We start from the raw sequence: 22,839 nt of genomic DNA, 5'->3' as shown, positions 1-22,839 counted from the left end.
GGCTACCTTCGGCTTTGCAATGCCGTTTGCCAAACAGGAGGCCCCTCACCTGTTTCCTGTTTCTGCAGAAGTCTTCAAGAGTTGTTTCAGCGTATCTGGATTCTCCCCATCTTGCTCCGAGAAACACACAGGGTACTTCCCCCCCCCCTTGCATTTTATCTTCCCAACAACCCTGTGAGGTGGACTCAGGGTCACCCAGTGATCTTCAGCAGTCAACCCCCAACCCTAGCCCATATACCGGGCTGTGGTGGATGTGGACATATGCAAAGCACCACCCTCCTGGAGGCTTAAGGGACACAGGCAGAAGTGCATTGAGTCTCCCTTTAGAGACACGGCACGCCTTTCCCAGGATAGTGCAAGCAATGAGGGAAAGGGTGGGTACAGTTGGCCACTCAGGGGCAACTGCTAGGCATCCCACACGTGGCAGGGATGCCAAGCCGCTCAAGGGGCTAGTGCTTTCCAAAGAGTGCTTTTGACAGTTCTCTTTTCCCTCCCTTGAAAAACCAGAAGAACAGCGGAAAACTGCTGCTAAAATGCTCAGGCTAATTCATGGTAAGCGCCAACTGTTTTTCGTCACCCTTTGAGCACGCACGCGCTTTAATAGATTTTTTTACTGCACGCTGCCCCGCCCCGCCCACCCCCCGAGACAAAAATGTAGGGCTGTACAAACTTGGCTTTCGACATGCTTTGGGGAGCTGTGGGCACTGACCAATGCTCCCTCTAAGCCATCGAGTCTCGTGAGCAAAAATCCTACTTTGTGAGCTACCGGGCATTAAAGTTGTGAGCGAGCGATTTGGCTGGCGTGTAAATCAGTTTGCTCTGGAGCCCTCCCCTTCCTGAGCGAAGACAAAAATGTGTGAGCCGGAGGCTAAAAAACCTGGGAGCTGGCTCACACTACCTCAGCTTAGAGGGAACACTGGCATTGACTTACAGCACAGCCAGAAACAATAAAATACGCAGTCGTCGATGTTGCAGAGATCCGCTCTGATCTGGCGCTCTCTCTCTCTCTGTGTCTCCCCCCACCCCCCCGCAGAGCCTTTGGCCTCGCACATGGAAATGGTGACCGAGATTGTCGTGCCAACCGTTTTCACCCTCTGCATTCTCATCTGCGCCATTCTACTGCTCCTTCTCCTCAGGAAGCGTCCGTAACAAGCGTCTCCAACTCGCACGCTGTTCCTTCATCTTGCAAGCGTCGCCCGCAACTGCAATGTTCCCTCTAAGCTGTAGTGTCCTGTGAGCCAAAATTCTACTCTGTGAGCTACTGGCATTAAAGTTGTGATCAAGCGACTTGGCTACTGCATGAATCAGTTTGCTCTGGAGCCCCATCCTTTCTGGGCGAAGACAAAAATGTGTGAGCCGGAGGCTACAAAACTATGAGCTAGCTCACACCAACTCAGCTTAGAGGGAACACTGCCCGCAAGGTTCCCTAAACCTATTCAACGAAAATAATCCGGGCTTTTCACATCTACACAAGTTTGCCTTCAAACTTTTAAAATGTTTTAGTACAGGGTTTTTTAAAAAAAACAAACAAACATCGGCTACACATTTTGGGAATGACTTATTGCACCAGGACGATAATGCCCTTTAAATTAGTCTTACTTCAATGCGAGAAGAAATGCACCTGGTTGCACTCCGCCAAGGTAGCAAAGTGTGTCCCCTCCAGGTCGTCGCATACTTCCGTACTATCCAGGAGACCTGCGAGACCAAAGGAAGCGATTACGGCATCTGCCAGGCCAGGGGCGGCCAGACTTGCTTGACGTAAGAGCCACATAGAATAAACGCCAGATGTTTGAGAGCCACAAGACGTGAACAAATATTACATGTTTTTACTGGTAAATATGCAAATTTGCTTTTTACTAACACTCAACGAGGCTGCCAAAAATAATAACAAAAGTGGCAAAAGCAGATATTGATAACGATATTTATTTTGTTTGCTAATGATATTTAGCTTCTCCAGCCGCCCTGCCGGGAGCCGCACAATAGGTGTGAAAGAGCCGCGTGCGCAGGGCTCTTTTTGTAGATAAAGCCCAGCAGGAACTCATTAGCATAATAGGACACACCCAACAGCAGGAACTCATTGGCATATTAGGCCACACCCCTGACAGCACAGCTCATTAGCCCATTAGGCCGCACCCCCATGTTGCCAGAAGTGTGGTCATCCAGCACACCCACCTTCTGTTTCTCATTCTGTTTACCTTGTTTGTGGTCAAAACCCAGGGCCTTTTTTCGTAGCAGGAACTCCTTTGCATGTTAGGCCACACACCCTTAATGTAGCCAGTCCTAATGAGTTTCTGCTGTTGGGTGTGGCCTATTATGCTAATGAGTTCCTGCTGGGCGTGGCCAACTTGGGAGCCAGCCGGAACTCCATTCCTGTGCGCTCCTGCCCAAAAATAGCCCTGCGCGTGCGGCTCCCGAGCCACAGTTGGGCCACCCCTGTGCTAGGCGTTGTCATGGAATCAAGAGAAAGCAGCAACAGGATCCTTCTTCCTGGCCACTGAAAGCAGGGCATCTGGTGCGACAGGTGCCTCCCTGGCATCCGTTTTGGCAGGCAGGACTTCCCAAGGCTTCTTAGAACCTCTGCTGGGAAGGGCCTCAGCCCCAACAAAGAGATGGCTCAACCTTGTCAGACAAATAACCTGAGCGTCCACCCAACACTGAAATCTCTCTCCCTACAGAGAGAAGGGACAGGACAGACAAGAGGGAAACTGAAACTATTAACTGGAAACTCCTTTGCGTGACCAGGAAAGAGACTGTGTGTCGCTGCCGCTGGGGACGGCCGAACGGAAGCGGCCCCCGTTCTGCTCTGGCTGGACTCTCACTCTCAGGGGCCGTCTCTGTCTTTTTGGAAAGCCGCACAAGGTTCTTGTCAGCGTTTCATAGATGCAGCACCTCCACCCTCTGCTCAAGTTTGGAAGAGGTGGGAGATTCAGCTTTGGAATTGTCCTCCCCGTGACTCTTCGCCCAGTAACTTTCGTGGACACTTCTGGTGCCAGGAGAAGACTCTGATTCAAACGGAATTCTAAACTGGTCTTCATTCCTGTTTGGTTGGGTTTCATTTGCTGATTAATGACTAACTTGGGTTTTATTTAGATTCAGGTGGGTAGCCGTGTTGGTCGGAAGCAGAACAAGGTTGGAGTCCAGTGGCACCTTGAAGACCAATGAAGTCTTATTCAAGGTGTGAGCTTACGTGCCCTGACCCGGATAGCCCAGGCAAGCCCAATCTCGTCAGATCTCGGAAGCTAAGCAGGGCCGACTCTGGCAAGTACTTGAATGGGAGACCTCCTTGGAATACCAGCAGTCGGGAGGCGGGGGCAGGCTTTATTCAGCCACCTCTCTGAATATCCTCCAGGCCCCCAGTAGGGGTCAGTCACCAGAGGTCGCCATGACTTCGAGGTGCACACACACTCACAGCACATATGAAAAATGCAAAAAGCAAAAAATAAATAAATAAAAGGCAGGGCTTTTTTGGTAGAAAAAGCCCAGCAGGAACTCATTAGCATAATAGGCCACACCCAACAGTAGAAACTCATTAGCATATCAAGCCACACCCCCATGTTACCAGAAGTGTGGTCATCCAGCCACACCCACCTTTTGCTTCTTATTCTGTTTACTTTGTTGTCAAAACCCAGGGCCTTTTTTTGTAGCAGGAACTCCTTTGCATGTTAGGCCACACACCCCTAATGTAGCCAATCCTGATGAGTTTCTGCTGTTGGGTGTGGCCTATTATGCTAATGAGTTTCTGCTGGGCGTGGCCAACTCGGGAGCCAGCCGGAGCTCCGTTCCTGTGCGTTCCTACCCAAAAATAGCCCTGTAAAAAGGTATAAGTTTACATGAGCACGCACATGAAAGCTTCTTCCCTGAATAAAACTTTGTTGGTCTTAAAGGCGCCCGCTGGACTCGAGCTTTATTCTCTTGATTTTATTTAGTGCTCCCATTTCATGGATGCTGATTTTAGGGCTACCTTGGTTCTATATCTGCTGTTTTGTTTCCATCAGTGCCTGTTTTGACTTGAGTTTTATACCGTGTTGTCATTTATATTCATTATATCTTAGAAACTGTACGCCGTCTCAGATATCATTAGCAGAGAGGAGGCCTAGAAACATTTGAAGTGAACATGGTTTCAGATGGTAGCTGTGTTGGCCTGCAGCAGAAGAGCTGGATTCGAGTCCAGCAGCATCTTGGAAACCAGCAGGGGTATGAGCTTTCAAGAGTCAAACTGAACTTTCTAAGGTAAAGGTAAAGGTTTCCCTTGCTCGAAAGCCAGTTGAACCCGACTCTAGTGGGCGGTGCTCATCTCCATTTCAAAGCCAAAGAGCCAGCGCTGTCCAGGGACGTTTCTGTGGTCACGTGGCCGGCATGACTAAACGCCGAGGCGCACGGAATGCTGTTACCTTCCCACCGAAGCAGTTCCTCTTTATCTACTTGCACGTTCTTGCTTTCGAACTGCTAGGTTGGCAGGAGCTGGGGCCAGAGACGGGAGCTCACTCCGTCACGCGGCACTCAGGACTCGAACTGCCGAGCTACCGACCTCCCAGTCTGCAGCCCAGCGTCTTAACCACTGAGCCACCGTGGCCATCTTGAACTTTCAAACAGACTCTCAAAATGTTGTCGAAGGCTTTCACGGCTGGAGTTCATTAGTTGTTGTAGATTTTTCCAGCCTGAATGGCTGTGGTCTTGGCATCGTAGGACCTGACGTTTCGCCGGCAGCTGTGACTGGCATCCTCAGAGGTATAACACAGAAAGATGGAGTACTCTCAGTGTCAATGTCCATCTTTCTGTGTTATACGTCTGAGGGTGCCAGTCACAGCTGCTGGCGAAACGTCAGGTCCTACAATGCCAAGACCACTGCCATACAGCCTGGAAAATCTACAACAACTAAAGACTCTCAAAAGCTTATACCCTGGAAATCTTGCTGGCCTCCAAGGTTGTTACTGGACTTTAACCAAGCTGCATAACAAGATTGAGCGGAAAAACTAAGAATCCAAGATTAAGTTGAGGATTTTTGCCTGTTCTGCAGGCTGGACCTATTCAGCAGATTTGGAGAGCATGCCACAAAAAGGTAGAGCAGTTCAGTCTTGTGCGGTCTGGCCCATATTAACATCTGGGACATACTGAGTTGGAGAAAGTGAAGAAGCCCGAGAATGAGGCAGCTTCGTGAGGAGTAGGGGGAAGGGCAGGGAACTGTCAGGCCAGAAGTCAGGAAAAGAAAAGAAGAAATGTGGAAGAGTCACTAGCTGGGATGGGGGGAGGGGGGGTAGAAGAAAGGACTGAAGGAGGCGGAAGCAGAGGTCCTCACCTGTCCTGCTCCTGTCCAGGTGTTCTGCCGGAGAGTCGCTGCTAAACTGCCAGATGGTTTTCACTTCTTTTTGTCCTCGTCCGCTGCTTATTTCCACTCTCCATAGTTCGAGATTGGCACTGAAAGGATGATCGAGGAGAATATGGTTGTAGAACAACAACAACAACAACAACCCAACGGTTTGACACTCTGGATCAATGCTCCCTCTAAGCTGTGGAGTCTTGTGAGCAAAACCTCTGCTTTGTGAGCTACTGGCAGTCACGTCGCGAGCGGGCGGATTTGGCTGCTGCGTCAATTAGCTTGCTCTGGAGCCCCATCCCTTCCTGAGCTCAGACAAAAATGTGTGAGCCGGAGGCTAAAAAACTGTGAGCTAGCTAACATTAACTCAGCTTAGAGGGAACACTGTTTGGGATTCCAATGTGTTGAAGTATGAAGGTTTAGAATTACTTTCGGCATAAGTCTGTTGCAAAAGACGGCTTCACTGGTAGCTTGAACACGTGCATTTCATTTAGGGGGTTTTCCTTGTAGTATTTTACACAGGACCTAAAAGAGACAAAAATCATCATCCATACCCTGCGAGGAGGAGGAACAGGAAACATTTTTACTATGAACCTCTATGCAAAAAAACAACAACAGCCCACTGTTAAAGCACAGCTGTCCTAGAGGAATGCCCAGGGAGGGGAGAAAGGCTGCAGTTTCCTCAAAGTTGTCTTTGCTTTGGGGCGGGGGGAGGGAAACAATGTTATTTTAGAGCTAGAGAACTGTTATGTTGAACAAACGCCTTCTCTGCAAAATGGGAATAAAGGACTTGAAAAACACGGACAGGGAATAATTGCTAAGGCATGCAGAAAACAAGTGGGCAACAAATCCATCATTTGCAGATGTCTTCACGAAGTCAGGACAGACAAAAGGAAGTCCTTCTTCACTCAAAGAGTGATTAACACGTGGAATTCACTGCCACAGGAGGTGGTGGTGGCTACAAGCATGGACGGCTTCAAGAGGGAATTGGATAAACATATGGAGCCAGAAGTCCATCAGTGGCTATTAGCCACAAGGTATAAATAGGAACTCTCGGTCTGGGGCAAGGGATGCTCTGTATTCTTGGTGCTTTAGGAGGGGCAGCAGTGGGAGGGCTTCTAGTGTCCTGGCTCCACTGCTGGACCTCCTGATGGCTCCTGGTATTTTTGGCCAGTGTGTGACACGGAGTGTTGGACTAGATGGGCCACTGGCCTGATCCAACATTGGCTTCTCTTATGTTCTTATAGGAACTCTCTGTCTGGGGCAGGGGATGCTCTGTCTTCTTGGGGCTTGAGGCAGGCAACAGTGGGAGGGCTTCTAGTGTCCTGGCCCCACTGCTGGACCTCCTGATGGCCCCTGGTATTTTTGGCCACTGTGTGACACAGAGTGTTGGACTAGATGGGCCACTGGCCTGATCCAACATTGGCTTCTCTTATGATCTTATAGGAACTCTCTGTCTGGGGCAAGGGATGCTCTGTATTCTTGGTGCTTTTGGGGGGGGGGCACAGTGGGAGGGCTTCTAGTGTCCTGGCCCCACTGCTGGACCTACTGAGGGCACCTGGTATTTTTGGCCACTGTGTGACAGAGTGTTGGACTGAATGGGCCACTGGTCTGATCCAACATTGGCTTCTCTTATGTTCTTATACGAACTCTCAGTCTGGGGCAAGTGATGCTGTATTCTTGGTGCTTTGGGGGGGGGCAACAGTGAGAGGGCTTCTAGTGTCCTGGCCCCACTGCTGGACCTCCTAATGGCACCTGGTACTTTTGGCCACTGTGTGACACAGAGTGTTGGATGGGGCATTGGCCTGATCCAACAGTGACTTCTCTTGTGTTCTTATAGGAACTCTCGGTCTGGGGCAAGTGATGCTCTGTTTTCTTGGTGCTTGGGGGGGCAACAGTGGGAGGGGCTTCTAGTGTCCTGGCCCCACTGCTGTACCTCCTGATGGCCCCTGGTACTTTTGGCCACTGTGTGACACAGAGTGTTGGCCTGGATGGGCCACTGGCCTGATCCAACGTTGCCTTCTCTTATGTTCTTAAGTGTGAATGCCACACATTCAGTTAATTGGGAAAGAGAAAACCGGGATCCGCACCAATGCTTGGCTCACAGGGACCATCCCCCATTTCATTTAGAAAACTTTATATAGAGCAGAGGTCTCCTCTTGCTTTCGACACACTGTCTGACCCCCACAGAGAATCTGCTTGTTCTTGCCATTAAAAAAAAAAAAGGATTTTCTGGCTCAAGATTACTGTGTCAAGACGACGAGGTTCAAATGATCAAGTTTAAGAAGATCCATGCAGGTGTCCGCTATTTCCAGCACGTGATGGAGTTTCTGAACACGACGGACCTGCTCCTGCAGATCGACTGAGGTGGACATGAAATAGTCCTGAGAGAGGGAGAGAGGGAAAGAATGTCAAAGCACAAGAACGAATAGCCCTTAAAAAACACAAAAAGTCAGAGTAGGATTCAAGGAGCTGGTTTGAACAACAAGGTCATCGGAATACCTAACACTACCACAAAGTCTTTATCTTCCCAACAGCTATGACACTTATAGTTTGGAAGGGGGGGGAAATGAAGCATCTTACCAGATCAGAATGTAGAGCGAGTTGCTTGCCTGAAAAACAAAACACAATTCTAATTTGCATGTTAGTGCTTAGTGGAGGAAGAAGAAGAGATTGGATTTATACCCCACTCTTCACTCAAGAGTCTCAGAGCGGCTTACAAACTCCTTTCCCTTCCCCTCCCCGCAACAGACACCCTGTGAGGTAGGTGGGGCTGAGAGAGCTGTTTTGAGGACTCCCCTTCAGAGAACAGCTCTGAGAGAACTTGTGACTGACCCAAGGCCAAACCAGCAGCTGTATGTGGAGAAGTGGGGGAATCAAACTGGGTTCTCTAGATTAGGGTCCCCCACTCTTAAGAAGAAGAGATTGGATTTATACCCTGCCCTTCACTACCTGGAGGAGACTCAGAGTGGTTTACAATCTCCTTCCCCTCCCCACAACAGACACCCTGTGAGGTGGGTGGGGCTGAGAGAGCTCTTTTGAGGACTGCTCGCGAGAGAACAGCTCTGAGAGAACCTGTGACTGACGCAATGTCACTCAGCTGGCTGCATGTGGAGGAGTGGGGAATCAAACCCGGTTCTCCCAGATGTAGAGTCTGTGCTCCTAACCACTACGCCAAAACAACCTTTTTTTCTGGTGAACTTTGTAATGAAAAATTGCTCTGTTAAGATGTCCCAAACCCTTTTCCGTTCATTTAGCCACTGTGTTCTCGGGCTCCCCCCCCAAGCCCTCACACGCGAAGCACAGCTGAAGACTCCCTGGATTTATTTAATTCGTTTCCACCCTGCCCTTTTACCCCAGTGGGGACCCAAAGTGGCTGACATCATTCGCCTCTCCATTTTATTCTCACAACAACCCTGTGAGGTAGCTTAGGCTGAGAGTGTGTGACTGACCCAAGGTCACCCAGCCGGCTTCCACAGCACAAGCAGGGATTTGAACCTGGGACTCCCAGGTACTCGTCTGACCCTCTTAACCACTACACCATACTGGATTTGGAAGTCTTCATACTTTATTGTGGTATATATCCAAATGCAGACACCTGGACATTACTTCTTCCCCACAAACCGCAATTCTGAACACATCTCCAGTTTGTTCAGGCACCTCAATTCAGACAACATGACACACTGGACTCAAGACTGTGGACTTTGCAAGGAGGAGGCAGAGAAAGCACATGCGGACTCTCATCAGTCAGGTGCAAGCCCATCAAATAATAAGAAGAGACTGGATTTGTACCCCGCCCTTCACTATAAGGAAGGCCGAGCGCCGAAGAATAGATTCTTTTGAACTGTGGTGCTGGAGAGAAGACTCTTGAGAGTCCCTTGGACTGCAAGAAGATCAAATCAGTCAATCCTGAAAGAAATCAACCCTGACTGTTCCCTGGAAGGCCAGATAATGAAACTGAAGCTCAAATACTTTGGCCACCCAATGAGAAGGGAGCACTCACTGGAGAAGACCCTGATGCTGGGAAAGACTGAAGGTCAAAGAAGACGGGGACGGCAAAGGATGAGAGGGTTAGACAGTGTCATAGATGCAACGAACAGGAAGTTGAGCCAACTTCAGAGGACGGCAGAAGACCGGAAGGCCTGGAGAGAGCTCGTCCATGGGGTTTGCTCTGGAGCCATCCTTCCTGAGCGAAGACAACAATCTGTGAGCTGGACGCTAAAAACTGTGAGCTAGCTCACACTAACTCATCTTAGAGAGAACACTGCCTGTGAAGTAGGTGGGGCTGAGACAGCTCTTTCAATTACTGCTCTTGAGAGAACAGCTCTGAGAGAACTTGCCACTGACCCAAGGTCACACCAGCAACTGCCTGTGGAGGAGGAGTGGGGAATCTAACCCGGTTCTCCCCGATTAGAGTCCGCACTCGTAACCACGACATCAAACTGGCTCTAAACACAGCTTTGTTCATAATGTCCGAGCGCTGGAAGCTGCAGTTCCAGCTTTACTTTATAAACTGACCCATAAGGGAGGGTCCATGGAAACCCTCCACATCTGCCCTGCAAAGAGCTCAAGATCAATGGGAAAAAATGGAAAAAACTCTTCAGTAGGGGAGAGGCATGTCCAAGCTCAGGGGTCTCCAAATTATGGTAACCCACTGACACCTTTCCTGGTGCTCACCAAGTGTTTTTAGAGAGAAGAGAAGAAGAGAAGAGATTGGAGTTATACCCCGCCCTTCACTCGGAGTCTCAGAGCAGCTTAGAAACTCCTTTCCCTTCCCCTCCCCACAACAAACACCCTGGGAGGTGGGTGGGGCTGAGAGAGCTCTTGAGAGAAACTGCTCTTTTTCAAGGACAGCTCTTATCAGAACTACGGCTTGCCCAAGGTCATCCAGCCAGGTGCAAGTGGAGGAGTGGGGGTATCAAACCTGGTTCTCCCAGAGTCCGCGCACTTCACCACTACACCAAACTGGCTCTACTACACCAAATTGCCTCCTCCTCTGAGGCTCAGGAATGTGATAAGATCAGGGCATCGTAAACCTTTGGGATAGTGGAAGAAGAGACTGGATTTATACCCCGCCCTGCACTACCCAAAGGAGTCTCAGAGCAGCTTACAAACTCCTTTCCCTTCCCCTCCCCACAACAGACACCCTGGGAGCAATGTTCCCTCTAAGCTGCGGAGTCTTGTGTGCAAAAATTCTACTTTTTGAGCTACTGGCATTAAAGTTGTGAGCAGGTGATTTGTCTGCTGCATAAATTAGCTTGCTCTGGAGCCATCCTTCCTGAGCGAAGGCAAAAATGTGTGAGCCAGAGGCTGAAAAACTGTGAGCTAGCTCACGCTAACTCAGCTTAGAGGGAACACTGCCTGGGAGGTAGGTGGGGCTGAGAGAGCTCTGACAGAAACGGCTCTTTCAAGGACAGCTCCGAGAGAACTTGTGACTGACCCAGGGTCACACCAGCAGCTGCATGTGCAGGAGTGGGGAATCAAACCCGGTTCTCCCAGATTAGAGTCTGCGCACTTAACCACTACACCAAAAGTGGGCGGGGCTTTTCCCCAGCAAGGTTTCTGATGGACCACTGGACATTCGATTGGCTGTGTAGGTTTTGAAAAACACTACTTGGGCAGCAGCTGCCACCACAGCACAAGGATCTTCGCCGTGTGACGGAAGGTGAGCTGTGGCAGCCATTTTATGACGACCGTTTTGTGGCTGCGCCCACCGAGCTGTGTCAGAATTCCAAAAGTGCCCGCAGGGGCAAAAGAATTTGGGGACCTCTGTCCAAACTTCTTGTAAATCTGCCACAGCACAGCTTTAGTTTCTGTTTTGTGGGAATGGGGATGCAAAGAACCCTTTAAAATGAGTCTGGCAACTTCAGCTGAGAAAACTGGCCCAGGGGAAAAAACTGTTAATTTACATATGAAAGCAATACTTATAGGGAGAGTTTAGCATGCGAATCAGACTTGAAAGAGTATCTTGCTAGTCAGAAATTTAAGTTGACCTTGATGATACATCCAGAACCTGTTTATAAACAGAGAGAGTGAATGAAACAGATCGCTTCGTAAAGCCACCAATAGGTCCTCGTTGTTTGGTGTAGCCAGTTTGGTGTAGTGGTTAAGTGCGCGGACTCTAATCTGGGAGAACCGGGTTTGATTCCCCACTCCTCCACTTGCAGCTGGCTGGATGACCTTGGCCAAGCCGGAGTTCTGATAAGAGCTGTACTTTAAAAAGAGCAGTTTCTGTTAGAGCTCTCTCAGCCCCACCTACCTCCCAGGGTGTCTGTTGTGGGGAGGGGAAGGGAAAGGAGTTTGTAAGCCGCTCTGAGACACCTTTGGGTAGTGAAGGGCAGGGTATAAATCCAGTCTCTTCTTCTTGTTCCAAAACAAAGGCTTACCTATAAAATAGTCGACATAATCTCTCTTCATTTTATCCAAACCAATCTCTAGAAGCATTTGAATGGGAGTGTCACCACTCAGAGAAACCGTCTCCGTACATCCACGGTGATAGTCTTCAATTAGTTTGCGCAGTAAGGCATTACTTCCTTTGTGAATCTACAGAAAGATAACGTTTCTTGAAATAACACAATTACAGCACCAGATACATCTGTTTCTAAAGGTTACACCAATCAGCTGCTTCACAATATTGAAAAAGACTGCTCTAATTATATAACTAAAACACACGGCGAATCTAAAAAATATATTAAATGTTATTCCTTGAGATTATATATCTATCATCTATCTATTTAAATAGCTAATACATTAAGCTCCCCTGCCACCTCTAGAATATGCCAATGTGGTATGGGTGAAGTGGATGATGTCAAGCATTACATTCTGAGATGTTCATGGCACGAATCACTTAGCCAAAGGTTTATTTATCCTATTGTACCTCTGTATAATGGAATCTCAGAGCAGGATTTGACCGTTTTCTTGCTCTCTGATATTTATGCACATGTTACTAGCAGAATGGCTCTGTTTGCACTGGCGGCAAAAAAGATAAGACTGGGTTTAGGACTTACTGCAAGTTATTGACGTATAATGTTTGTTGTGCTTTGATTTATTTTGTGTTGTTATGGCCAATGGCTAAGACAATAAACTAAACTTGAAACTATATTAAGCTTTTTCTAGATGGGTAGCTGAGTTTAAGTCTGTCTGTAGCAGTAGAAAAGAGCAAGAGTCCCATAGCACCTTAAAGTGTAACAAAATTTGTGGCAGGGGAGGAGCTTTTGTGAGCCCAATGCTCCCTCTAAGCTGTGGAGTCTTGTGAGCAAAAATTCTGCTTTGTGAATTACTGGGCATTAAAGTTGTGAGCGAGCAATTTGGCTTCTGCATAAATTAGTTTGCTGTGGAGCCCTCCTTCCTGAGCGAAGTAAAAAAATTGTGAACTGGAGGCTAAAAAGCTGTGTGCCAGCTCACACTAACTCAGCTCAGAGGGAACATTGGCAGTGACTCACAAAAGCTCCTCCCCTGCCACGAATTTTGTTAGTCTTTAAGGTGCTCCTGGACTCTTGCTCTTTTCTAATATTAAGCTATGATTAAAACTCACTTATACTGCCAAACCCTCACCAGGTGGAGCTTATATCCTTTCCTTAGCTGCATTTTTGCACCAATCAGACCTCACAAGTTTGAGGGAGGTTCAACGTTAACATCTCCATTGCTGGGAACAGCCCAGGTCGGCCTCCATATTCCCTCTTTTAATCAACAACAAATCACAACGTTCAAAGTTTCTTATAGGTTGCACGGCTAACCTTTAAGAGCCCCACCAATCAACCCATTGGGAAGTTTTAAGCACACAAAGGCTGAACGCTTATAAATCCTCTGTAGTAAAACTCAGTGAGCTTTCCTTAGAACACAAGGAGCGTTTTCTGTCGGCGGCACCTGATTTGTCAAGTCTCTCAACACCAAGATGTGGCCGTTCTGGCCACAATGTATACATACCGATGCTTGCAGTTCACCACAATGCAATCCCTCCAATATCAGCTTGAAACACTTCACCAGTTCCTCATAGGATGTAACACCTTAGGGAGGGAGAAGTTACCCATTTCACTAAATCCTTTAGCAGATCAGTTCAAGAAATTCAGAAAATAATTTTAAGACAATATGTTGTCGAAGGCTTTCACGGCCAGAGTTCATTAGCTGCTGTAGATATTCCGGGTTGTGTGGCCGTGGGTCTTGGCATTGTAGGACCTGACGTTTCGCCAGCAGCTGTGACTGGCATCCTCAGAGGTATGACGCAGAAAGACGGAGTATTCTCTGTGCCAAGTTGAGAAGAAAAATGGTAGGCAGGTAACTTCTATCTACTCAGGAAGGTGGGGTAGGGCTGAGTCATTATCTGTTAGGATAAAGCCCTACCCCACCTTCCTGAGTAGATATAAATTACCTGCCTACCATTTTTCTTCTCAACTTGGCACAGAGAATACTCCGTCTTTCTGCGTCATACCTCTGAGGATGCCAGTCACAGCTGCTGGCGAAACGTCGGGTCCTACAATGCCAAGACCATGGCTGTACAACCCGGAAAATCTACAGCAACTAATTTTAAGACGACATTGCACAATCCTTCAAGCATTCTCAGGATGGGTTGCAAATCTTAAAATAAAGACATCTGAATGTGAACAATTAAAAAATGTGTGCATACTTTTCCATAGTTCGCACCAGAGCTGCTCAACAAAATCCAGATCTTCTCTGCTACTAAAACCTGTTTTTATGGAGCAAGAAACTGTAGCGGTGTCATTCCGGAGACTCTGAGAAGAAGGGAAAATGATTTCAGCATAAAACGTAATTGTAACATTAAGGATGCACCTCTAGACTTGGCACATTTCTACGTTTAGACATGCAAAGGAGCAGCTGGTGCAGGTTAGACAGAGCTACTAGCACAAGCACATCAGTGTTGGTCTGATGTTCCAGGTCTGTGCTATTCAAGAACTTGATGCCATTACAGGAACATTTTCTGGTCCTGTGAACCCTCACTGCAGCGAACACTGAAGACAGAAACCTTAAAAGGACCCAACATTAAAGGCAAGGGAACACATTCACAGATCACCTTTTGAAAAGACTACAGGTTACACGCTAATAAACCGTTCCGGTAGCATCTCTTTTTTACAGGTTAATAAGACTTTATAAGTATGTTTCCTCAAGTTCTAGTTGAACGTAATTTTTGACTTGTCATAGTTTTCCAACCAAATATAGAATTTTGACCATGTATTCTCAAATATGTCCTCCGTTTGGTTTTTCAAAAATAAAGACAATTTATCCATTTCTGCTATTTCCAGCATTTTGTTAATGGTTTCTCTTCTGGGTAGTAATTCTGTTCTCTTCCAATACTTAGCAAATAGTATTCTTACTCAACATTAATAAGGCAAAACATGTGTTAAGACATGTAATTTCCCCCCACGCTTTTATCTATGTTTGTATGTCTTAAAGGTAAAGATTCCCTTGCTCAAAAGCCAGTCGAGACCGACTCTAGGGTTGCGGTGCTCATCTCCGTTTCAAAGCCGAAGAGCCAGCGCTGTCCGAAGACGTTTCCATGGTCATGTGGCCAGCATGACTAAACACCAAGGCGCACGGAACGCTGTTACCTTCCCACCAAAGTGGTACCTATTTATCTACTTGCAATGTCTTGCTTTCGAACTGCTAGGTTGGCAGGAGCTGGAACTAGAGACGGGAGCTCACTCCGTCATGCAGCACACTCGGTTCTCGAACTGCTGAACTACCGACCTTCCACAGCCTGCAGTTCAGCGTCTTAACCACTTGAGCCACCGCAGCTCCTTGTATGTCTTATGATTATAATAAAGAAATATTTTTTAAAAAGAAAAGAAAAGACTGCAGGATAAAATGCAGTGAGAGGCTGGTTTTACAGCTCCACATACCTCATTATTGTTTGGCGTCATTAATTCATTTGCTTCGTCCTTTAGACCTACAAGGGGAGACAAGGAGACATCACAGCACTATGGCGAGGCAGGAAGCAAGAACGGCACATGCACGGAACAAGAACAATTTTGCCCTACTCCAAAGCTTTGGTTGGAACAGGCCTTTTGGTGCAGTGGCTAAGTGCGCGGACTCTAATCTGGGAGAACCGGGTTTGATTCCCCACTCCTCCACGTGCACCTGCTGGATGGTCTGGGGCAAGCCATAGTTCTGGCACAGCTGTCCATGAAAAAGGGCAGTTTCTGTCAGAGCTCTCTCAGCCCCACCTGCCTCACGGGGTGCCTGTTGTGGGGAGGGGAAGGGAAAGGAGATTGTAAGCCGCTCTGAGACACCTTTGGGTAGTGAAGGGCGGGGCATAAATCCAGTCTCCTCTTCTTCTTCTTCACCAAACCCAGCTACCAGGGAAAACTCTGCACTTTTTAAAGCCGTGCAGGGCAATTCTATTCACAACACTACCGCTTCAAATTATTAAACGAAAATTACCTTTCAAAAGTTTCTGGACCAGTTCAACAGCCGATTTCCCTCCTGAAGGCTTCCTCCACTCCGTCACGCCAGTCTTCAAGCCCCTGGCCAAGGCCTACGAGCCCCAGAAAAAAACACAGGTTATGTACAGGTTATAACAACAGAACTTTCAGAGGTCCTTAACTCATTGGGTCGCCATAAACAGGAAGCAATTAATACACACACCTATCGGTTTAGTTTTATAATTTCAGAAGAACCACTTGTATCTTTGAAACTGACTGCAATTTTTTTTTCAAACGTGGAGAGAGCACAAGTATTACCAGCTTCAGAAGCCAGTGGAACAGTGAGCCGCACACTTAAGGGAAATCAGTTAGGGGAATGTTTATGCAAACATTTTTAATGGGGCACTTACTAACAAGATTATACATGGGGAAATCAAGGGTTCAAAGACAGTATTACTCTTACATTGTGATAAGAAACCATAATCTTTATTTCGGTCTTGATAACGCAGTTACATTTCTAAAATAAGTTCTGCCCCCTTGCATTTCGGATGTCCGTTCCATACGACTGCTGTAGTACGGCTACTCTGGGAGATCTCTGATGGAATTATGAAGGGAAGCACTGATGCCTTGGGCGATTCTGCCTCTGGCATTTGCTCCACATTTTCTCAACACTGAGGAAAAGGTGCAGCTCAAAACCACATTCAAATAGAAGAAGAAGAAGAAGAGATTGGATTTATACCCCACCCTTCACTACCCAAAGGTGTCTCAGAGCGGCTTACGAACTCCTTTCCCTTCCCCTCCCTACAACAGACACCCTGTGAGGCGGGTGGGGCTGAGAGAGCTCTGACAGAAACGGCTCTTTTTCAAGAACAGCTCTGACAGAACTTCGGCTTGCCCAAGGTCATCCAGCAGCTGCAAGTGGAGGAGTGCGGAATCAAACCCGGTTCTCCCAGATTAGAGTCCGCACACTTAACCACTACACCAAACTGGCTCTCAGAGAACACTGATTAGAGAGGAGAAGAAGAAGGGATTGGATTTATACCCTGCCCTTCACTACCCAAAGGTGTCTCAGAGTGGCTTACAAACTCCTTTCCCTTCCCCTCCCCACAACAGACACCCTGTGAGGCAGGTGGGGCTGAGAGAGCTCTGACAGAAACTGCTCTTTTTTCAAGAACAGCTCTTATCAGAACAATGGCTTGCCCAAGGTCATCCAGCAGGTGCACGTGGAGGAGTGGGGAATCAAACCCAGTTCTCCCAGATTAGAGTCCGCGCACTTAACCACTACAGCAAACCGGGCCAACACTGTACTAACTACAAAGTCACCCCTGAATGGCCATTATTCTATGCAGAAGGTACCATAAAACCCGATGATCACAGAAAGTGAAAGCGGCATGCAGTGTAGAGGGTACCATAAAAACCTGATGATCAAAGAAAGTGAAAGCGGCATGCAGTGTAGAGGGTACCATAAAAACCTGATGATCAAAGAAAGTGAAAGCGGCATGCAGTGTAGAGGGTACCATAAAAACCTGATGATCAAAGAAAGTGAAAGCGGCATGCAGTGTAGAGGGTACCATAAAAACCCGATGATCAAAGAAAATGAAAGTGGCATGCAGTGCAGAGGGGGATTTCTGTTCCAACATGGGTTTCGTATAACAACGGAGGGAAAAGGCAATGCGAAGTCGCCCTTTGTGCATCTGAGAAACTAAATCAAACTTGAATCAAACAAAGAAAAGTACCACTGTGATGCCCACTGAACGCGGAGCACGCAAAATTGCATAGCTTTCTTTTCCTCACACACGTGTGCTAGTCTGAAACCATGAACCTGTTTAAGAGCGCCTGTTTCATTTGGAAGGTTTCTACTGGCATTAGTGTCACAGTAGATTAAAGCACACAAACCTCTTAGCTGCGGCGTGGGCAACAAATACTTACGAGAAGGGACTGCAGCTCTCTGCTGACCTCATACACAGAACTCAAAGGGGCCCCGCAAGCCATCTGAAGCTTCTGGAAGTTCCAAAAATACAAAGACACAGACTCAGGTGGAATAAGAAACTGATAGAGCCCAATGAAGGCGAATAAACTAAGTTTACCAGTGAATACAGCTTGTAATTATATAATCAAATATGCAAAGAACTGTGCTATTAATTTTAATATAAATTAACCAATTCACTCTCTTTACGATGCTAAACATATCGAAACACAGTACATATAATCTACCATAAACAGACAAGAGCAATTACATCTATCAATAGTTAACCTGTTTCTATTTACAAAGTCGAAGAAAGGGTTCCAGCAATTTGCAAAAAAAAAAAAAAAGGTGTAATTTGCCTTCTTTCTCTCAGAAGCCCTAACCCAGTTCGGTTCAATCAACTTTTCCAGCCATCAGACTGTCTGTCTGTGTTTAAATACAAGGTCTTAAAGTTATGCCATGATCAATTTGGCCACAGTAAAAAGATTCAGTATTGTATTCCTTTACCAGTGACAGATTTTATTCAGGTTCCTTTCAGTTACCTTGGCAAGTAGTCACTGATAACCTGGGCATCTTCCACGATCCCCTGTGAATCTGTCTACTCTCCTTTTAAATTTACCTGTGCAAGCGGTCATCACAACATCCGCTTCTATTTGGACATAATTAAACTGAACCTGCTGGCCCAAACCATTTTATAATCAATGTTCGGGGGGGGGGGGGGGAGGGAATCAATGCTCAACAGGAAAATCGGTCTACATGAACCGGGTTTAAAAGGGTCTGTTTTTGTTCCTGTTTTACGGACAAGCAAATTAATTAATTTATTTTATTAAATGTATAGCTTGCCCTCCCCACAAAGCAGGCACAGAGCAGGTTCCAAACGCACTGATCTGCACATTTACAATTAAAATTTAAAACACACAAATCAATTAAAATTTAAAACCGAAAGCAATCTAGTCCTAGCTATCTAATATGTCTCGACAGATGATGTTGATTCCAGCAACGTAGAATCTGCGGTCCCTGGAGGGGAGGCCGTATCGGGTGACCCACTGCCTCAGCTGAAAGGCTGGCGGAAGAGCTCCGTCTTACAGGCCCTGCGGAACTGTAACAGGTCCTGCAGGGCCCTGATCTTGTACATTCCACCAGGTGGGGGCCAGGGACGAAAAAGCCCTGGCCCTAGTTGAGGCAACTCAGACATCCTTGGGGCCAGGGACTACCAGGAGATGCTGGTTTGCAGAACGCAATGTTCTGCGGGGTTCGCATGGCAAGAAGCGGTCTCGAAGATACATGGGCCCATGCACGTATCCTTGCTTTGTTCCACAATTAACGCCACAGTTTCAGTACTAGCAGTTCAGCAGTAACAGCGTTCCGTGCGCCTTGGTGTTTAGTCATGCCGGCCACGTGACCACGGAAACGTCTTCGGACAGCGCTGGCTCTTCGGCTTGGAAACTGAGATGAGCACCGCAACCTTAGAGTCGGATTCGACTGGCTTTCGAGCAAGGGAACCTTTACCTTTTACCTTCAGTACTCTGGTTCTGTAACAACGCTGAAATGGCAAAGATTGTTCTCCCTACCAGAGTAACGGCACAAGTGGGCGGAGGGAGCTGCAGAATCTTCGTCACATCGTTCCAAGCAAACTCAACATTTATATTTCTCTCCAGTGGAGCAGAGGTGTCCTCCAGGGAGCAGGAGTCCAGCAAGGTGCCTTCAAAGAACTTGTAAGAGGCAAAGCCTTTCGTCCTCAGCTACAATGAACAAAGGATTAGAACAATATAAAAATCCGACATCACATCAATCCCCTAAAAATGCATTTTTAATTGTGGAATGACTTATCAGGGCACTGGAATTATCGCACACCAGACCCAGATTTACAGTACGGTCCAAAGCAGCTAGCTCAAGATGGGTAGCCCCGCAGTGCTCCCTCTAAGCTGAGTTAGTGTGAGCTAGCTCACAGTTCTTTAGCCTCCGGCTCACACATTTCTGTCTTAGCTCAGGAAGGAGGGCCCCAGAGCAAACTGATTGATGCAGCAGCCCAATCGCTCGCTCACAACTTTAAGGCCAGCAGTTCACAGAGTAGAATTTTTGCTCACAAGACTCCACAGCTTAGAGGGAGCATTGCGCGTGTTAGTCTGTTTGTAGCTGGAGAAAAGAGAAAGAGTCCAGGAGCACCTTAAAGACTAACAAAATGTGTGGCAGGGGAGGAGCTTGCGTGAGTCGCTGCCAATTTTCCCTCTAAGCTGTGGAGTCTTGTAGCAAAACTTCTACTTTGTGAGCTACTGGCATTAAAGTTGTGAGCGAGCCATTTGGCTACTGCATACATTAGTTTGCTCTGGAGCCACCTCTCCTGAGCTAATACAAAAATGCGTGAGCTGTAGGCAAAAAAACTGTGAGCTAGCTCACACTAACTCAGCTTAGAGGGAACACTGGTCGCTGCTCACCTCTTCAGATATCTAAGCAGAGTTATGCCCTTCGGAGTTCACTGATACCAACAGACCTAGGAAGGCGTGACTCTGCTTAAGATGGCACTGTTAAGGACCAGGCCTACTGTGGACTCTGCTTTTAGCTCTAGCATCAGTTCTAGGAGCCAGGGCAACTGGGCACTTGGGATTCTTCCAGCCCTACGGACAGGCTTACAGGTGAACAAGACACAAAGAGAAACATACCCCAGAACAGCCATGTCTTCTTCTGTGGCTCTCTTTCAGTTCTTTCAAATCCGCAGAACAGTTTTTATTTGGCAACGGGCCTATGAAAGAGATAACTGGAAGTTAGCAGGGAAGATCACAACTGGCATGAAGAGTATGTTTCCCTCGGGCTTTGCTTATGGGACAGTTCGGACACCCTTGTGAGAAGGTTCTGGTAGGAATGGATCCCATACCGCCCCTCTTGCTAACAGTAAAACCGAGGAGACTGGAAATACTTCAGAGCACTTCGTATATGCAGAAGTGAGCAGTGATGCACGAAAGCTCCTCCCCTGCCACAAATTTTGTTAGTCTTTAAGGTGCTCCTGGACGCTGGCTCTTTTCTTCTGCTACAGACGCACCAACATGGTGACCCACCTTGAATACCTCAAAAAAGATATTATAGCATTGGGAAAAGTGCAGAAAAGGGCAACTAGAATGATCAAAAGGTTGCAACACTTTCCCTATGAAGAAAGGTTAAAGCGCTTGGGGCTTTTTAGCTCGGAGAAACGACAGCTGAGGGGTGACATGATCGAGGTTTATAAGATTATGCATGGGACAGAACAGGTGGAGAAAGAGGTACTTCTCTCCCTTTCTCACAATACAAGAACTCGTGGGCACTCTGTGAAATTGCTGAGCAGTCGGGTTGGACGGATAAAAGGAAGTCCTTCTTCACCCAAAGAGTGATTAACACACGGAATTCACTGCCACAGGAGGTGGCAGCGGCTACAAGCATGGGCGGCTTCAAGAGGGAATTGGAGAAACATATGAAGCAGAGGTCCATCAGTGGCTATTAGCCACAAGGTATAGACAGGAACTCTCAGTCTGTGGCAAGTGATGCTCTGTCTTCTTGGTGCTTGGGGGGGGGGGGCAACAGGGGGGGGGCTTCTACTGTATTGGCCCCACTGGGGGACCTCCTGGTGGCACCTGGTGTTTTTGGCCACTGTGTGACAGAGTGTTGGACTGGATGGGCCATTGGCCTGATGCAACATGGCCTTCTCTTGTGTTCTTATAGGAACTCTCAATATGGGGCAAGTGATGCTCTGTATTCTTGGTGCTTGCGGGGGGGGGGGGACAGCAGGAGGGGTTCTGGAGCCCTGGCCCCACTGCTGGACCTCCTGATGGCACCTGGTATTTTTGGCCACTGTGTGTCGGACTGGATGGGCCATTGGCCTGATCCAAGATGGGCTTCTCTTATGTTCTTATAGGAACTCTCAATCTGGGGCAAGGGGTGCTCTGCATTCTTGGTGTTTGCGGGGGGGGGGACAGCGGGGGGGCTTCTGGAGTTCTGGCCCCATTGCTGGACTCTCTGATGGCACCTGGTGTTTTTGGCCACTGCGTGACACAGAGTGTTGGACTGGATGGGCCACTGGCGTGATCCAACAGTGGCTTCTCTTGTGTTCTTATAGGAACCCTCGGTCTGGGGCAAGTGATGCTCTGTCTTCTTGGTGCTTGGGGGGGGGGGGGCAAGAGTGGGAGGGCTTCTAGTGTCCTGGCCCCACTAGTGGACCTCCTGATGGCACCTGGGTTTTGGCCACTGTGTGACACAGAATGTTGGACTGGATGGGCCATTGGCCTCATCCAACAAGGCTTCTGTTATGTTCTTGTGGTTACAAGCACAGACAGCTTCAAGAGGGGATTGGATAAACATATGGAGCAGAGATCCACCAGGAGTTATTAGCCACAAGGTATAGATAGGAACTCTCGGTCTGGGGCAAGGGATGCTCTGTATTCTTGGTGCTTGGGGGGGGGCAACAGTGGGAGGGCTTCTAGTGTCCTGGCCCCACTGCTGGACCTCCTGATGGCACCTGGGTTTTGGCCACTGCGTGACACAGAGTGTTGGACTGGATGGGCCATTGGCCTGATCCAACATGGGCTTCTCTAATGTTCTTATTCAGATCTGAGAAGGAAATTTTGCTGGGAGGGGCTCCTGCCAGAGAACTCCTTACCACTGCTGATAACTGTATGCAGAGTGATCCCAGTGACGTGGCTTCCAGTGGAGAGGGGCTCAGCCCCTAGCCAGATAGTTTGTCGGTGGTCCGTGCCATCACACCGCACCCACAGTGGAGGAAGAGGCACCGGATGGCTTATTTTCAAATCGTCCACGTTTGGATTTTGTGACATCGTATACAATGATATGAGCTGCCTGCGGGGGGGAGGAATGGTAAACATATGAGACCGGATCAGTAAGGGTCAGTGTGCAAATGACTGGAGCCAGTCTAGGGAAGTGGTTAAGAATGGCAGACTGCAATCTGGAGAACCGGGTTCGATTCCCCACTCCTCCTCCACATGAAGTCAGGTGGGTGACTTTGGGCCAGTCAGAGTTCTGTCAGAAGTCTCTCGGCCCCACCTATTTCGTTAATTGATTTGATTTCTATCTCACCCTCCCCACCAGGGGGGAGGGCCTGTTGTGGGGAGAGGAAGGGAAAGGGAATGGCAAGCCACTTTGAGACTCGTTAAAGTAGAGAAAAGCAGGGTACAAAAACCTACTCCTCTTCTTCTTAAACC

General features: G+C 47.9%; 2 protein-coding genes across 2 annotated transcripts in view; one reads left to right on the top strand and one right to left on the bottom strand.

Moving 5' to 3' along the window:
* The window catches only part of LCTL (lactase like), a 74,560-nt gene extending 73,411 nt beyond the window's left edge, over positions 1-1,149 (top strand). The window contains exon 17 of the mRNA XM_015424068.1: positions 1,034-1,149. Within this exon, the coding sequence (XP_015279554.1) occupies positions 1,034-1,149 (116 nt within the window). The remainder of the gene's footprint in view (positions 1-1,033) is intronic.
* A 406-nt stretch (positions 1,150-1,555) lies between these two features.
* On the bottom strand, positions 1,556-22,488 carry ZWILCH (zwilch kinetochore protein). Its single transcript, XM_015424070.1, has 14 exons — positions 22,281-22,488; positions 20,317-20,396; positions 19,228-19,398; positions 17,620-17,691; positions 15,710-15,803; positions 15,169-15,215; positions 13,938-14,043; positions 13,241-13,320; positions 11,691-11,857; positions 8,516-8,534; positions 7,562-7,698; positions 5,744-5,839; positions 5,297-5,415; positions 1,556-1,695 (listed from the first exon to the last, which is right to left on the bottom strand). Exons 1-14 carry the CDS (start codon positions 22,453-22,455, stop codon positions 1,601-1,603), a joined length of 1,458 nt encoding a protein of 485 aa, XP_015279556.1. The 5' UTR covers positions 22,456-22,488; the 3' UTR covers positions 1,556-1,600.
* Positions 22,489-22,839: the final 351 nt, after the last annotated feature.

This window comes from Gekko japonicus, unplaced genomic scaffold, assembly GCF_001447785.1.
Source record: "Gekko japonicus isolate JY-2015 unplaced genomic scaffold, Gekko_japonicus_V1.1 scaffold734, whole genome shotgun sequence".
Taxonomy (NCBI): Eukaryota; Metazoa; Chordata; class Lepidosauria; order Squamata; family Gekkonidae; genus Gekko; species Gekko japonicus.
Note: the sequence above shows the minus strand (reverse complement) of the source record. Positions and strands in the feature narration are given on the sequence as shown.

Excerpts from the sequence above, each read along its gene's own strand:
- ZWILCH (XM_015424070.1), bottom strand. The coding sequence starts at position 22,455 with ATGTCACAAAATCCAAACGTGGACGATTTGAAAATAAGCCATCCGGTG. Across the intron at positions 17,692-19,227 it reads CCACTTGTGCCGTTACTCTG|AAGCTTCAGATGGCTTGCGG; the intron begins GTAGGGAGAACA and ends TGGAACTTCCAG. Across the intron at positions 5,840-7,561 it reads AACCTCGTCGTCTTGACACA|GTCCTGTGTAAAATACTACA; the intron begins GTAATCTTGAGC and ends TGTCTCTTTTAG.